Genomic DNA, 14,394 nt, shown 5'->3' with positions numbered 1-14,394 from the left:
CAGCTGCACCCACGGCCGTGCCCACAGCGCCCCCTCCCTGCGGCTCCACCCACGGCCCTGCCCACAGCGCCCCCTCCCTGTGGCTGCACCCACGGCCGTGCCCACAGCGCCCCCTCCCTGCGGCTGCACCCACGGCTGTGCCCACAGCGCCCCCTCCCTGTGGCTCCATCCACATCCGTGCCCACAGCGCCCCCTCCTTGTCGCTCCATCCATGGCCGTGCCCACAGCGCCCGTCCCTGTGGCTCCCCCCACAGCCCTGCTCACAGCGCCCCCTCCCTGTGGCTGCACCCACGGCCGTGCCCACAGCGCCCCCTCCCTGTTGCTCCATCCACGGCCGTGCCCACAGCGCCCCCTCCCTGTGGCTCCATCCACGGCTGTGCCCACAGCGCCCCCTCCCTGTCGCTCCACCCACGGCCGTGCCCACAGCGCCCCCTCCCTGTGGCTCCATCCACGGCCGTGCCCACAGCGCCCGTCCCTGTGGCTCCACCCACAGCCGTGCCCACAGCGCCCCCTCCCTGCAGCTCCATCCACGGCCATGCCCACAGCGCCCCCTCCCGGCGGCTGCACACACGACCGTGCCCACAGCGCCCCCTCCCTGCGGCTCCACCCACAGCCCTGCTCACAGCGCCCCCTCCCTGGGGCTGCACCCTCGGCCGTGCCCACAGTGCCCCCTCCCTGCAGCTCCATCCACGGCCATGCCCACAGCGCCCCCTCCCGGCGGCTGCACCCTCGGCCGTGCCCACAGCGCCCCCTCCCTGTCTCTCCATCCACGGCCGTGCCCACAGCCCCCCCTCCCTGCGGCTGCACCCTGGGCCATGCCCACAGCGCCCCCTCCCTGCGGCTGCACCCACGGCCGTGCCCACAGCGCCCCCTCCCTGCGGCTCCACCCACAGCCCTGCTCACAGCGCCCCCTCCCTGGGGCTGCACCCTCGGCCGTGCCCACAGCGCCCCCTCCCTGTCTCTCCATCCACGGCCGTGCCCACAGCTCCCCCTCCCTGCGGCTGCACCCTGGGCCATGCCCACAGCACCCCCTCCCTGCGGCTGCACCCACGGCCGTGCCCACAGCGCCCCCTCCCTGCGGCTCCACCTACAGCCCTGCTCACAGCGCCCCCTCCCTGGGGCTGCACCCTCGGCCGTGCCCACAGTGCCCCCTCCCTGCGGCTGCACCCTCGGCCGTGCCCACAGTGCCCCCTCCGTGTGGTTCCACCCACAGCCCTGCTCACAGCACCCGTCCCTGTGGGTCCATCCACAGCCGTGCGTCACACAGGGAGACACTGAGATGGTTGCATGTGCACAACTCTGCCTGCGTGGGTGTCTGTCCGAGGCTGCGCCACATGGGGGGCCCCAAGTGCCAGCTGTGCCCAAGGCCCCAGCTGCTGCCCCGGGGAGGCCTCGTCCTGGGCGTCCTATACTACTCATGCCAGCCCTGGGGCTCCCACAGCCCCTTTTCCACCCTGACTGTCCCGTCACCCCCCAGGCGCACACGGACTCCTTGAACACCCTCGTGGCACTACACCAGCTCTACCAATACACGCAGAAGTACTATGACGAGGTAGGGTCAGGCCCCCGGGGGCGGGGGCGGGTGGGGTGCTGGGCGATCCCCCGATATGCTCTGATGGGACCCTCCCTCAGATCATCAATGCCTTGGAGGAGGACCCTGCCGCCCAGAAGATGCAGCTGGCCTTCCGCCTGCAGCAGATTGCGGCTGCACTGGAGAACAAGGTCACTGACCTCTGACCTACAATCTCCAGTGCTGCCTTGGGACATAGGTACCTGAGGTACCTGAGAGCCCCTCGGGGGAGGAGGCCGAGTGGCTGTGGCTGAGGCCCCCACCCTCCCCTGGAACGCGCCCCAAGCCGGAGTGGGTGCAGCCGGAACCCGCCCAGCGTCTAGACTGTAGCATCTTCCTCTGAGCAATACCGCCGGGCACTGCACCAGCACCAGCCCCAGCCCCAGCCCCAGCTCCCTCCGGCCGCAGAACCAGCATCGGGTGTTCACTGTCGAGTCTCGAGTGATTTGAAAATGTGCCTTACGCTGCCACGCTGGGGGCAGCTGGCCTCCGCCTCCGCCCACGCACCAGCAGCCGCCTCCATGCCCTAGGTTGGGCCCCTGGGGGATCTGAGGGCCTGTGGCCCCCAGGGCAAGTTCCCAGATCCTATGTCTGTCTGTCCACCTCGAGATGGGAGGAGGAGAAAAAGCGGTACGATGCCTTCCTGACCTCACCGGCCTCCCCAAGGGTGCCGGCACTCTGGGTGGACTCACGGTTGCTGGGCCCCACGTCAAAGGTCAAGTGAGACGTCGGTCAAGTCCTGCGTCGGGGCCCAGACATCCTGGGGTCCTGGTCTGTCAGACAGGCTGCCCTAGAGCCCCACCCAGTCCGGGGGGACTGGGAGCAGTTCCACCAAGACCACCCCACCCCTTTTTGTAAATCTTGTTCATTGTAAATCAAATACAGCCGTCTTTTTCACTCTGCGGGTTGGCTGAGTTCCTCCTGGGGCTGCAGTGCCCGTCCACCACCCCTTCCCTGGGCTCTGTGGGTCCTGCTGGGAAGGGAGCTGTGGGGAGGTGGAGGGGGCTGGGAGGGAGCTGTGGGGAGTTGGAGGGGGCTGGGGGGGTGCTGGGGAAGGTGGAGGGGGCTGGGAGGGGTGCTGGGGAAGGTGGAGGGGGCTGGGAGGGAGCTGTGGGGAGGTGGAGGGGGCTGGGGGGGTGCTGGGGAAGGTGGAGGGGGCTGGGAGGGAGCTGTGGGGAGGTGGAGGGGGCTGGGAGGGGTGCTAGGGGAGGTGGAGGGGGCTGGGAGGTGGGACTGCTTCTGGTGCCATCTGGTGGCTTCTTTCGTGCAACACATTCTTACCAAATGCCCGCTGCACACCACGCATGCACTGTCCTGAGTGCCAGGAACAGCAGCAACCAGGACGGGCAGGGCTCGGAGCCTCCCCTGTGTGCCAAGAATACAGACAGCCCAGGCAGAGGGCATTCGGTGCTCCAGACACAAAGTGAAGGCCCAGCTTCAGATGTGGCTGGACCCAGGCACGCATCCTGAGGTTCTGCTGGTCTGGACTGCTAACGCACTCACGAGGATCCATTCTCAGGCAGCCCCAGCCTGTCTCCCCACCTGGGGCACGTCATGGCTGGGATCTCTTGATGGGCAAGGCCTCCATTGATCGAGTCCCCTTTGGACTGGGGCAGCTCTGTAGGGACCAGCCCCACAGGGTCGGTGGGTCTCTCCGTGTGCGGCGACGGGAAAGTGTAGAAATAAAGACACAAGACAAAGAGATAAGAGAAAAGGCAGCTGGGCCCGGGGGACCACTACCACCAATGTGTGGAGACCGATAGTGGCCCCGAATGTCTGGCTGCGCTGTTATTTATTGGATACAAGGCAGAAGGGGCAGGGTAAAGAATGTGAGTCATCTCCAATGATAGGTAAGGTCACGTGGGTCACGTGTCCACTGGACAGGGGACCCTTCCCTGCCTGGCAGCCAAGGCAGAGAGAGGAGACAGAGAGAAAGACAGCTTACGCCATTATTTCTGCATATCAGGGATTATTAGTATTTTCACTAATTTACTACTGCTATCTAGAAGGCAGAGCCAGGTGTACAGGATGGAACATGAAGGCGGACTAGGAGTGTGACCACTGAGGCACAGCATCACAGGGAGGCGGTTAGGCCTCCGGATAACTGCAGGCGAGCCTGACTGATGTCAGGCCCTCCACAAGGGGTGGAGGAGCAGAGTCTTCTCTAAACTCCCTCAGGGAAAGGGAGACCCCCCCGCCTTTCCCGGTCTGCTAAGTAGCGGGTGTTGTTCCTTGACACCTTTTGCTATGGCTGGACCACTGTCCGCCTGGTAACGGGCGTCTTCCCAGACGCTGGCGTCACCGCTAGACCAAGGAGCCCTCTGGTGGCCCTGTCCGGGCATAACAGAAGGCTCCCACTCTCGTCTTCTGGTCACACCTCACTATGTCCCCTCAGCTCCTATCTCTGTATGGCCTGGCTTTTCCTAGGCTATGATTATTATTTTATTTATTTATTTAATTTTTTTTAAATTGATCATTCTTGGGTGTTTCTCGCAGAGGGGGATTTGGCAGGGTCACAGGACAATAGTGGAGGGAAGGTCAGCAGATAAACAAGTGAACAAAGTTCTCTGGTTTTCCTAGGCAGAGGACCCTGCGGCCTTTCGCAGTGTTTGTGTCCCTGGGTACTTGAGATTAGGGAGTGGTGATGACTCTTAACGAGCATGCTGCCTTCAAGCATCTGTTTAACAAAGCACATCTTGCACCGCCCTTAATCCATTCAACCCTGAGTGGATACAGCACATGTTTCAGAGAGCACAGGGTTGGGGGTAAGGTCACAGATCAACAGGATCCCAAGGCAGAAGAATTTTTCTTAGTACAGAACAAAATGAAAAGTCTCCCATGTCCACCTCTTTCTACACAGACACAGCAACCATCCGATTTCTCAGTCTTTTCCCCACCTTTCCCCCCTTTCTATTCCACAAAACCGCCATTGTCATCATGGCCCGCTCTCAATGAGCTGTTGGGTACACCTCCCAGACGGGGTGGTGGCCGGGCAGAGGGGCTCCTCACTTCCCAGTAGGGGCGGCCGGGCAGAGGCGCCCCTCACCTCCCGGACGGGGCGGCTGCCTAGGCTATGATTATTGAGCGAGGATTATTATAATATTGGAATAAAAAGTAATTGCTACAAACTAATGATTAATGATATTCATATATAATCGTATCTAAGATCTATATCTGGTATAACTATTCTTGTTTTATATTTTATTATACTGGAACAGCTCGTGTCCTTGGTCTCTTGCCTCGGTGCCTGGGTGGCTTGCCGCCCACACAGCTCCGTTCAAGCCACGACGAAAAACGGGTGGCCATCTCTCCCCCACAAGAGAAAGGGGTACAAGGCCAACTGACATCCCCTGCTCCAAGGATCCCTGAAATGACATTGGGTTCCCCCCTTACCCAGAGACATGGCTGGCCAGAAGATCAGAGCAAGGGGGTGGACCGAAGGCTGAAGTGCTGAGCAGGAGGTCTCAGGTAGGGAGCTGGGAACCTGGAGGCCTGGCTTCCGTACTAGACCCCTGCAGTCCACCTCTTCCCTGTCCCACTGGGCAGTCAGGAAAGAAGGGAAGGGTCAGTGAGACCCCACACACATGAAACTTGGGGCTGGGGAGAGGCTGCAGGCCCAGCAGTCCAGCATCCGGGTGGGGGCAGGCACCGGGTAGAAGCCGGGCATAGCTGCTGGGGTGCATGCGGGTGGGCTGGAGTGGCCAGCTGGCGACAGATGAGGGGTGGCCTGTCCTTCCTGGTGCTTTCCAAGTCCCATTTTCCTCCCAGAGTGGTGGGAGGAGAGGTGGCGGGTAGCTTAACAGCCCAAGGCTACATCCTGCTTGCTTCTTACCGGCAGGACAAGTCCCCTGCTAAATCAGCTCCGCGACCACCATCACCTGGTCTCCCGGTGAGCAAGGCCAGATTTGCCCTTTAGGAAGTTCACTGACTGCAGGAAGAGGCCAGCTGGGAGGGACCAGCAGGACCAGAGAGGAGCTATCACAGTGACAGCTCCAGTGAGGAGGGGTGGCCAGGACCAGCGGGGGTGGGGTGGGGGCATGAGCACAGAGAAGGGGTGGCCTGCTGTATTCAGGGGCCACAGCGAATCAGCTGGGTAGGAGAGGCGCCTCTGGCCCAGGGCCTCTCACTCCTGCCCTGCCACCGGCCCTTCCTGGCTCCCCTGCCGCTTCCCCTCTAGGCCTGGGACTGTCCTCCACCGGCGGCTCCCTCCAGGGGGGCTTCCCTTGCTCTGACGGTGCCTCTCCTGGAAGGTGGCCTCCAGGCCCTCACGCCACCCGAAACTCCTCAGTGATCACTCCCTTGCAGTGCCACGACCTCACACTGTCCCCGGTAGGCACATGGGCGGGACCTCTAATGCCTGGGCAGGCAGGGGGTCCCGGGGCAGGTCAGCTCAGTGATGAGAGGGTCCAGTTTCCACCGCCCCCCGCCCACCCCACACGCCCGCCTGACCTGCTGAGCGGCCGGGGCCTGCAGGGAGGCCGCGAGGATTGCGGGCGGACGCCTGGGGGAAGCCTGACACCTCCCCACCTCCATGTCCGCCCCACCCTAGGGGCGAGAACGGAGCCGCCCAGTCCACCGGGAGGCGCAGGGGCGGGGCCGGTCGCCATGGGAACCCGACTCCCGCCCCGCCCGGCCGCGGCGCAGACAAAGGCCGCTCCCCTCCCCCGGCGGCCGCGGCCGCGGTTCCCACAGCTCCGGGGCTGCGCTCCCGCCTCCTCCTCCTTCAGCTGAAGCTCCATTAACTCTGCACAAAACCTCGGCCCGCCTCGGCCGGGCCCAGTGAAAGGCGCTCCCGGGCGGGGGCCCTCAGGGAGGCTGCCCGTGTCCTCGCCCCAACCCAGCCCGAGCGAGGAGAGGGGCCATCCCCGGGCCCGCGCCAGGCCCCAAGCCGGATGCCGGCTACCAGTGGGGAAACTGAGGCACGGGGCTTGGTCATGCAAAAGGGGCCGGAGCGGCTGGGACTGAGACCCGTTCCTTCGCCGCGGTCCGCATGGGTCCGTTGGCCAGCACCGTGCTGGCTGTTTTAATTTGGTTGCCGATATATAAAAATCAGATTTGACATTAAAACTCGGATTTTAATGTTTTAAAAAAGGAGTGTTTTGGGCCACTGGGATCCTGATTTCTCACTTCGCTGGAGGGGGTCGCCCAGCCGCGAAGCCTCCCACCACCGCTCTACCAGGGCGGAGGTCGGTGGCCGGTGTTCCAGGGAGCAATGCTCCGCCGAGCCCCGGTCACTTTCAGGTGGGAATAAAAGTAGCTGTGCGGCCCCGAGCGCGGCAGAGACGCCGAGTGGGCCGCTGCCCCCGTCACCGCCAAGGCAGCCCCCCCCCGCGCCTGCCCGCCCGCGGGGCTGACTTCAAGGACCCTGCACCCAAAGGCGGCTCCTCCGACCTGGGATAGTCAGGGTGGGCTTCCTAGAAGAGGTGGCCGCTAAGGAGGAGGAAAGGTTCTGGGCAGCAAAAAGGATCCGTTTGGGGCCGCTGCTTGGGGGTAGGAAGGCCCCGGGGTGACGCCGCTGTCCCTGGTCCTGACAGTCCAGCGGTCGCGCCTCTCTCGGAGGGGAGGTCAGGGCGAGCCGGGGCAGGAGGCCTGGAAGGTTCCCGGGGCGCGCCGCGGACCAAGGCCTGCAGGTCCTGCGCAAGAAAGCCAGGCCGGCCCTGTCCCAACGCCTTTCGGCTTATTTTCCTATCCAGTGCCGAGTCTTTAGGAGGTGCTATTCATATTTCTGTCTTGAAAAATACTTCCCATGGTTTACCCCTGGCTTCTTCGCTTTTGACGGTTCTCCCTCGTTGGGGAGGGCGCCGCCGGGGTGGGGAAGCCCGGGCCGAGCCCAGACGCGGGCGCAACTCTGGAGAAGCGCGCGGCCCCCAAGAAGTGAGAGCCGGAGGGAGGCGTCCGCCCTCGGCGCCCCCCCCCGGGAAGGGGAGGGCTGGTTTCCGCTCTGCCACCGCCTCCGAGGCGCAGGAAGCAGCGCATTTGTCTCCGGGAACCCCCCCCACGCCCCGGCCACCCAGCCCGGGAAATCCGCCCGGGCCTCCCGGCCCCGCCCCGGAGCCCCGCCCCGCCCGCCGCCGCCGCCGCCTCCGCCGCCCTCCGCTCCGCTCGGCTCGGGCTCGGCTCGGGCGCGGGCGCGGGCGCGGGGCGCGGGGCTGGGCCCGGGCGGAGCGGCGGCCGCTCCGGACATGTCGGGCCCTCGCGCCGGCTTCTACCGGCAGGAGCTGAACAAGACCGTGTGGGAGGTGCCGCAGCGGCTGCAGGGGCTGCGCCCGGTGGGCTCCGGCGCCTACGGCTCCGTCTGGTAGGGGCGGGGCAGAAGGGGTGCTGGGTAGGGGCCGGGCCGGGCCGGAGAGCGCGTCCCCTCCTCGCCCGCGCGAGGTTCTCGGCGTGGGGAGGGGCCTCGCCCTGCCTCCGCCCCCGGGCGCCAAGCGGATCTGAGGAATGAATGGGGGGGCGGGGGGGGCGGCGTAAAGAAACTTTCCAAGCAGACGCCGTTACCGGGAGGGAGGGGGGTCCTCCGGCCTCTCCCGATTCGGACCGCTCCCCACCAGGCCTGAGGCCTGGGGGGTCACAGCTGGCGTGAGGGTGGGTCTCACGCGACCGAGCCCCGAGCCACCCTGATGTCCGGGCCCCTAAACGTCTGAGCACCCACCTGAGATTCACTGAGTCGGGTCAGGCAGCCCCCCGGGGTCTAGCGGATGACCCTCCACCGCCCGGGCTGGGGGCTATTGTCTGAAAAGGGAAGCCCCGCTCCCGGAAGCCAAGATCTCTCCCCCTGGGATGGCCTCAGACTCCCCCTCAGACCACAAACCCCACTTAGGCCCTGGGGCCAGAGGACCTGGCCTGGGGCCCAGGAAGACGACAGAGTCTGGGTGGGGGAGGGGGGTCCACTGGGCCAAGGCCTCTGTTAGACCCGGGTAGCCAGGGCTGGAGGGGCTTAGGGTGAGGTAGTTACCGGGAGTCCTAAGTTTCAGCCTCCATGTTGACTGGGAGGCTGATCATGGGTACAGGCTTTGAGAGGTGCAGCTGAGTCCTCACCATGGCCAATGCCGCTTAGCTGCTGCCCACCGGGGGGTCCTGGTGGGGCGCAAAGGCAGAGGCAGCCAGGGCAGAGCGCTGCCCCAGGCACTTGCAGGTTGGAAGTGGGACCTCTAGGCCCACCAGATTCGGAGCTCAGGAGCCAGCATCAGGGGCCGGGGGTCCCAGGGCAGGCTGTCTTCTGGTGTGGTCCCTAGCCTTCCATCAGAAGCTGTAGGTGGGTCATTCTAGCCATCATGCCAGCACAGATCTGTCTTCCTCTTTGAGACCTGAAGGGCAGGAAGAGGGTCTGGGACAGTGTGGGAGTGGCCATAGGGGACTAGGGTGGGTCCTGGCTGGACTCGCCATCTGGGAGTTGCTGAGAGGTGTCTGGTTCTCTGAGTGAGGCCTGGTCTCCCCCCTTGCATCCCTGGCCCATTTTCTTAGTTCCACTGCCAAGGCTGCGGGCCAGGTGCCAATTCCCTGTCACCTGACCGCACAGATGCAATTGGCCAAAAGAACTTGCTGCCCCACGTGCAGGGCCACTCCCCTCACCACCTCAGGAGCACCTTTCCCTGGTCATAGGCTGGGAGCATGGCTGCCCCAGGCACCTCTACCTGCACCCATGAGCATCCCAGACCCAGCAGGAGCTGCTCTTGCTCCCCTTGTGTGGGCATGGGGGGTGGCCTCAGCCTCCACTTGCTCTGAGACAGGATCCCAAGAGACAGAAGTGGGAGGGAGACAAGAAGCAAGTGTCAGCCAGAGGGAACAGGCTGTGCAAAGGCCTTGCCTTTAGCAGGGCTGAGGGCAGTGGGACATGGGAGGGTGGGATGAGGGTCACCTGCAAAGGGAGGGTGGGCTCAGGAAGCTGGTGCAGGGTAGAGGGTCTGGACCTCTGGGAAGTGGGGCTGGGTGAAGGGCTGTTCTGTGGGTCCAGCTGACGCCCTCAGCTGTACATCACCTTCTGTCCAGGTTTTGTTCCAAATAATGATGCAATAAACACCTCTGACCAACTTTCCCTCCGTATTTTGAACATTCGGAGGCACTAGGGGTCCAGGGGCTTTGAGGTGGCTCTAGAATCCCCCTCTGTGAGCCTCCTGGGCCCATGGGGTCTGTGGGGCAGAGGGAGGCCCGTCTGCTGCAGGTGAATGCCAGTGACTGTTTTCCTGCTGTGTTTTTCCACGCTGGATGGGGCACCTCTCCCCCAGCCTTGCTTTGAATGGGGGCCCCTGGTTGAGCGTGGGAATCAGTGGGGCCAGGGGACAGAGAAGGTCCAGGACGTTGCGGGGTGAACACACGCATGGTGGTCCAGCCCCAGGGGCTCCTTCCCAGCAAGCGCGGAGTGGATAGGCCCGAGGGTGGGAGGCCGAGCTGGGGCTGCGGGACCGGGGCAGAAAAGCCCCACGGCCCCATCCCCACGGAGAAGCGGCGAGAGGGGCGCCGCCCGGGTCCACGCGCGTGCGGCCGCCCTCGGAACCCTCCCGGCGCCGCCTCACTCGCCCGCCTTCCAGTTCGGCCTACGACGCCCGGCTGCGCCAGAAGGTGGCGGTGAAGAAGCTGTCGCGCCCCTTCCAGTCGCTGATCCACGCGCGCAGAACGTACCGGGAGCTGCGGCTGCTCAAGCACCTGAAGCACGAGAACGTGAGCCGGGGGCGGGCCGTGGGGTAGGGCGCGTGGGGGGGGGCGGGGCCGCGGCGCAGCCAATAGGCGAGCGAGCCCTGGCGATGGGGACGGGGCCACAGGGGCGCGGCCTGGCACTGGGGGCGTGGCCCGGGGGGGGCTGAACGACAGCCGGGGGTTCGTCGCCCGGCCCTGACGCCCCCCGCCACCTAGGTCATCGGGCTTCTGGACGTCTTCACGCCGGCCACGTCCATCGAGGACTTCAGCGAAGTGTGAGCGGCGGGTCGGGCGAGGCAGCGGGGAGCGCGTTCGCGGAGGGGCGGTGGGGCCCTGTCCTGACCCCCTGACCCCGCCCCAGGTACTTGGTGACCACCCTGATGGGCGCCGACCTGAACAACATCGTCAAGTGCCAGGCGCTGAGCGACGAGCACGTTCAATTCCTGGTTTACCAGCTGCTGCGCGGGCTGAAGGTGGGGCGCCCTGGGCTTCGCGGGTCCCCTCGCAGGGGGGCGGGCGGGCCGGGCCCGGCGCTCACCACAATCCCCCTCCCGCAGTACATCCACTCGGCCGGGATCATCCACCGGGTAGGTGCGACCGCAGGGTGAGGGTCGGGTCCAGCAGGGCTCCGTCCCAGCCTCCTGTGCTCACGCTCCGCGTGACCTGCAGGACCTGAAGCCCAGCAACGTGGCTGTGAACGAGGACTGTGAGCTCAGGGTGAGGCCCGTGGGCAGGGGTGGGCAGGGCGGCGGCGGAGCCCGTGCGGAGCTTGAGAACACCACGTGGTCGCCCCAGATCCTGGATTTCGGGCTGGCGCGCCAGGCGGACGAGGAGATGACCGGCTATGTGGCCACGCGCTGGTACCGGGCACCTGAGATCATGCTCAACTGGATGCATTACAACCAAACAGGTGCAGGGGGAAGGCCTTGGGGGGACGAAGGCTGAGGGCCTCGTCTGGCCCTCGACTGGCTCTGCATGCCAGGTCTTAGGGGGCAGGCAAGGTCCCCAAGAATGTGGGACCCACATTCAAAAGTAGCCCTTCAGAGGCCGCTAGAGCATGATGGGTGCTGGCCTCCTCTGGCCGTGCAGCTATGGGCCTCCCCCTGCCTAGGGGGGCTGGGTATGGCAGAGGAGGGGGTCTGCCCATCTTGGGGTCTGGATGTGACTGCGGGTCTCCTGGAGGAGGGACGTCGGGTGGGCACACTGATGGAGGCCCCCTCGCCCTCGCACAGTGGATATCTGGTCCGTGGGCTGCATCATGGCTGAGCTGCTCCAGGGCAAGGCCCTCTTCCCGGGAAGCGACTGTATCCTTGGCCCAGGTTGGGGAGCAGGGTCAAACAGGGCCCCTCCTGTAGGGTAGGGACCAGCGCTGGCCCCTTCTGGCGGGTCTTGCCTCCTCTGCCCCCCATGCTATGCTACTTTGGGCTGGCCATCCTCACCTATAGGAGAGCGGGCTCTGGGTAGCGCCCCAAAGTTTTGGGTCTGGGGGCCCGGGAGGGGTCTGTGGCTGGCCCGTGGGTGTTTCCTGAGTGACACAGACATTGACCAGCTGAAGCGCATCATGGAAGTGGTGGGCACACCCAGCCCTGAGGTTCTGGCAAAAATCTCCTCGGAACACGTGAGTTGGTGCCCGCCAGCCAGCAGCTCCCTCTCCTGGCTGAGCCCCCAGGCTCTCTGGGGGAGAGGGTGGTGTGGAAATGCGGGGACCATATGGGGAACATGGGATGTGGTGGGATAGAGCCTAGGGCAGGTGCCCAATCCCTGCAGGGGAAACAGGAGAAGGGGGAAGACATTCCTGACACCAGGGACAGTGAGTGCAAAGCCATGACCCCAGCAAGCAGTGCCTGGCCAGGGCAGTGGGGGTGGGCTGGGGGCCCAGCAAGCAGTGCCTGGCCAGGGCAGTGGGGGTGGGCTGGGGGCCCAGCAAGCAGTGCCTGGCCAGGGCAGTGGGGGTGGGCTGGGTGGAGGGAGTGTACTTGGACCCAGCTCCTGCAGGCATTAGGGGCCGACTGAGGAGCTAGAACCACCAGATCCTACATGGAGGGGGTCACTGGTCTGCCTGTGCTCTTGTCCTGGCCTGTTGGAGTGAATGAGTCTGGGGGCTTGCCAAGAGAAGCCCCAGTTTGGGGCCAGGGAGGCAGAGAGTGAGCAGCCTCCCCAGGTGTTCTTGTGTGCCCCCAGGCCCGGACATATATCCAGTCCCTGCCCCCCATGCCCCAGAAGGACCTGAGCAGCATCTTCCGTGGAGCCAACCCCCTGGGTGAGGACAGCCCTGGGCTAGACTGGGCTCCATATCCTGGGTGAGGACTGCCCTGGGCTAGACTGGGCTCCATATCCTGGGTGAGGACTGCCCTGGGGCTAGACTGGGCTCCATATCTGGCCCTGGATGCACAGCTGACCCCCCTCCCCACCACTGGCTTCCCTGCAGCCATAGACCTCCTTGGAAGGATGCTGGTCCTGGACAGTGACCAGAGGGTCAGTGCGGCTGAGGCACTGGCCCATGCCTACTTCAGCCAGTACCACGACCCCGAGGATGAGCCAGAGGCAGAGCCATATGATGAGAGCGTTGAGGCCAAGGAGCGCACGCTGGAGGAGTGGAAGGGTGAGCGTGGCAGTGGCTGGGGGTGGGTCCAGGGGCCTATGGGCTCCATTTCCCCAGAGGCAGGAAATGCCCCAGTTCCTCTCCAGACTGGTCAGGTGTGGAAGGGCGTTCAGGTGTCCAGCACAGGCTGCGAGCGGGGCGGAGGGGTGGCACAGGGCAGGTTCTGGCTCCCAGACTCTGTGCTGAGGCTGCTTTCCACCAGGTGGTGGGCCTGGGCTGGGTGGCAGGTGCCAGACAAGCAGGTGGGGGGCCGGGCTGTGGGAGGCACAAGCTCACCCTTTCCCTTCACCTCCTAGAGCTCACTTACCAGGAAGTCCTCAGCTTCAAGCCCCCAGAGCCACCGAAGCCACCTGGCAGCCTGGAGATTGAGCAGTGAGGTGCTGCCCAGCAGCCCCTGAGAGCCTGTGGAGGGGCTTGGGCCTGCACCCTTCCACAGCTGGCCTGGTTTCCTCGAGAGGCACCTCCCACACTCCTATGGTCACAGACTTCTGGCCTAGGACCCCTCGCCTTCAGGAGAATCTACACGCATGTATGCATGCACAAACGTGTGTACATGTGCTTGCCATGTGTAGGAGTCTGGGCACAAGTGTCCCTGGGCCTACCTTGGTCCTCCTGCCCTCTTCTGGCTACTGCACTCTCCACTGGGACCTGACTGTGGGGTCCTAGATGCCAAAGGGGTTCCCCTGCGGAGTTCCCCTGTCTGTCCCAGGCCGACCCAAGGGAGTGTCAGCCTTGGGATCTCTTCTGTCCCAGGGCTTTCTGGAGGGCGCGCTGGGGCCGGGACCCCGGGAGACTCAAAGGGAGAGGTCTCAGTGGTTAGAGCTGCTCAGCCTGGGGGTAGGGGGCTGTCTGGTCACTGCTGAGACCCACAGGTCTAAGAGGAGAGGCAGAGCCAGTGTGCCACCAGGCTGGGCAGGGACAACCACCAGGTGTCAAATGAGAAAAGCTGCCTGGAGTCTTGTGTTCACCCGTGGGTGTGTGTGAGCACGTGTGGATGAGCGTGCACTCCCCGTGTTCATATGTCAGGGCACATGTGATGTGGTGCATGTGAATCTGTGGGCGCCCAAGGCCAGCAGCCATATCTGGCAAGAAGCTGGAGCTGGGGTGGGTGTGCTGTTGCCTTCCCTCTCCTCGGTTCCTGATGCCTTGAGGGGTGTTTCAGACTGGCGGCTCCAGTGGGCCAAAGGGCAACCACATGAGCATGGGCAGGGGCTTTCTCCTTGGATGTGGGACCCACAGCAGTTTCCTGAGGCTGGGGGTGGGTGGGTGGTTTGGCCTTGAGGACACTAAGGCAGGCAGCACACCTGGATGTGGACTTGGACACTTCTGCCCCGCACCCTGGCCCGCTCTCTACCTCTGCCCACCGTTGTGGCCCTGCAGCCGGAGATCTGAGGTGCTCTGGTCTGTGGGTCAGTCCTCTTTCCTTGTCCCAGGATGGAGCTGATCCAGTAAACTCGGAGACGGGACCCTGCCCAGAGCTGAGTTGGGGGTGTGGCTCTGCCCTGGAAAGGGGGTGACCTCTTGCCTCGAGGGAAGCCTGGGTGTCAAGTGCCTGCACCAGGGGTGCACAATAAAGGGGGTTCTCTCTCAC

At 64.6% G+C, this 14,394-nt stretch overlaps 2 protein-coding genes across 16 annotated transcripts in view; both read left to right on the top strand.

The window, feature by feature from the left end:
• PLXNB2 (plexin B2) overlaps positions 1–2,472 on the top strand; it is a 33,768-nt gene extending 31,296 nt beyond the window's left edge. For all 14 annotated transcript variants that reach the window (XM_031007331.2, XM_031007335.3, XM_055374399.2 and 11 more), the window contains 2 exons: positions 1,478–1,552; positions 1,633–2,472. In XM_031007331.2, coding sequence (XP_030863191.1) covers positions 1,478–1,552; positions 1,633–1,737 — 180 coding nt within the window. In that variant the 3' untranslated portion in view covers positions 1,738–2,472. The remainder of the gene's footprint in view (positions 1–1,477; positions 1,553–1,632) is intronic.
• A 5,055-nt stretch (positions 2,473–7,527) lies between these two features.
• Positions 7,528–14,393, top strand: MAPK11 (mitogen-activated protein kinase 11). Of its 2 annotated transcripts, XM_031007338.3 has the most exons (12): positions 7,535–7,868; positions 10,096–10,225; positions 10,418–10,476; positions 10,563–10,674; positions 10,759–10,788; positions 10,871–10,918; positions 10,997–11,111; positions 11,434–11,505; positions 11,740–11,819; positions 12,383–12,461; positions 12,630–12,803; positions 13,100–14,393. In XM_031007338.3, the coding sequence occupies exons 1-12, from the start codon at positions 7,753–7,755 to the stop codon at positions 13,177–13,179; spliced, it is 1,095 nt and encodes a 364-aa protein (XP_030863198.1). In that variant the 5' UTR covers positions 7,535–7,752; the 3' UTR covers positions 13,180–14,393. The 2 variants fall into 2 exon arrangements, with proteins under 2 accessions (XP_055230447.1, XP_030863198.1); XM_055374472.2 differs by lacking the exon at positions 13,100–14,393 and having other exon boundaries at positions 7,528–7,868; positions 12,383–12,501; positions 12,630–12,797.
• The last annotated feature ends 1 nt before the right edge of the window (position 14,394 follows it).

This window comes from Gorilla gorilla, chromosome 23 (assembly GCF_029281585.2).
Source record: "Gorilla gorilla gorilla isolate KB3781 chromosome 23, NHGRI_mGorGor1-v2.1_pri, whole genome shotgun sequence".
In the NCBI taxonomy this organism is placed as follows: Eukaryota; Metazoa; Chordata; class Mammalia; order Primates; family Hominidae; genus Gorilla; species Gorilla gorilla.
Note: the sequence above shows the minus strand (reverse complement) of the source record. Positions and strands in the feature narration are given on the sequence as shown.

What these genes read in the sequence shown, in the direction of transcription:
- MAPK11 (XM_031007338.3), top strand. Translation starts at nt 7,753, where the DNA reads ATGTCGGGCCCTCGCGCCGGCTTCTACCGGCAGGAGCTGAACAAGACC. An exon ending in ATCGAGGACTTCAGCGAAGT is followed by an intron (nt 10,477 to 10,562) that starts GTGAGCGGCGGG and finishes ACCCCGCCCCAG; the next exon opens with GTACTTGGTGACCACCCTGA. An exon ending in CCGTGGAGCCAACCCCCTGG is followed by an intron (nt 12,462 to 12,629) that starts GTGAGGACAGCC and finishes GCTTCCCTGCAG; the next exon opens with CCATAGACCTCCTTGGAAGG.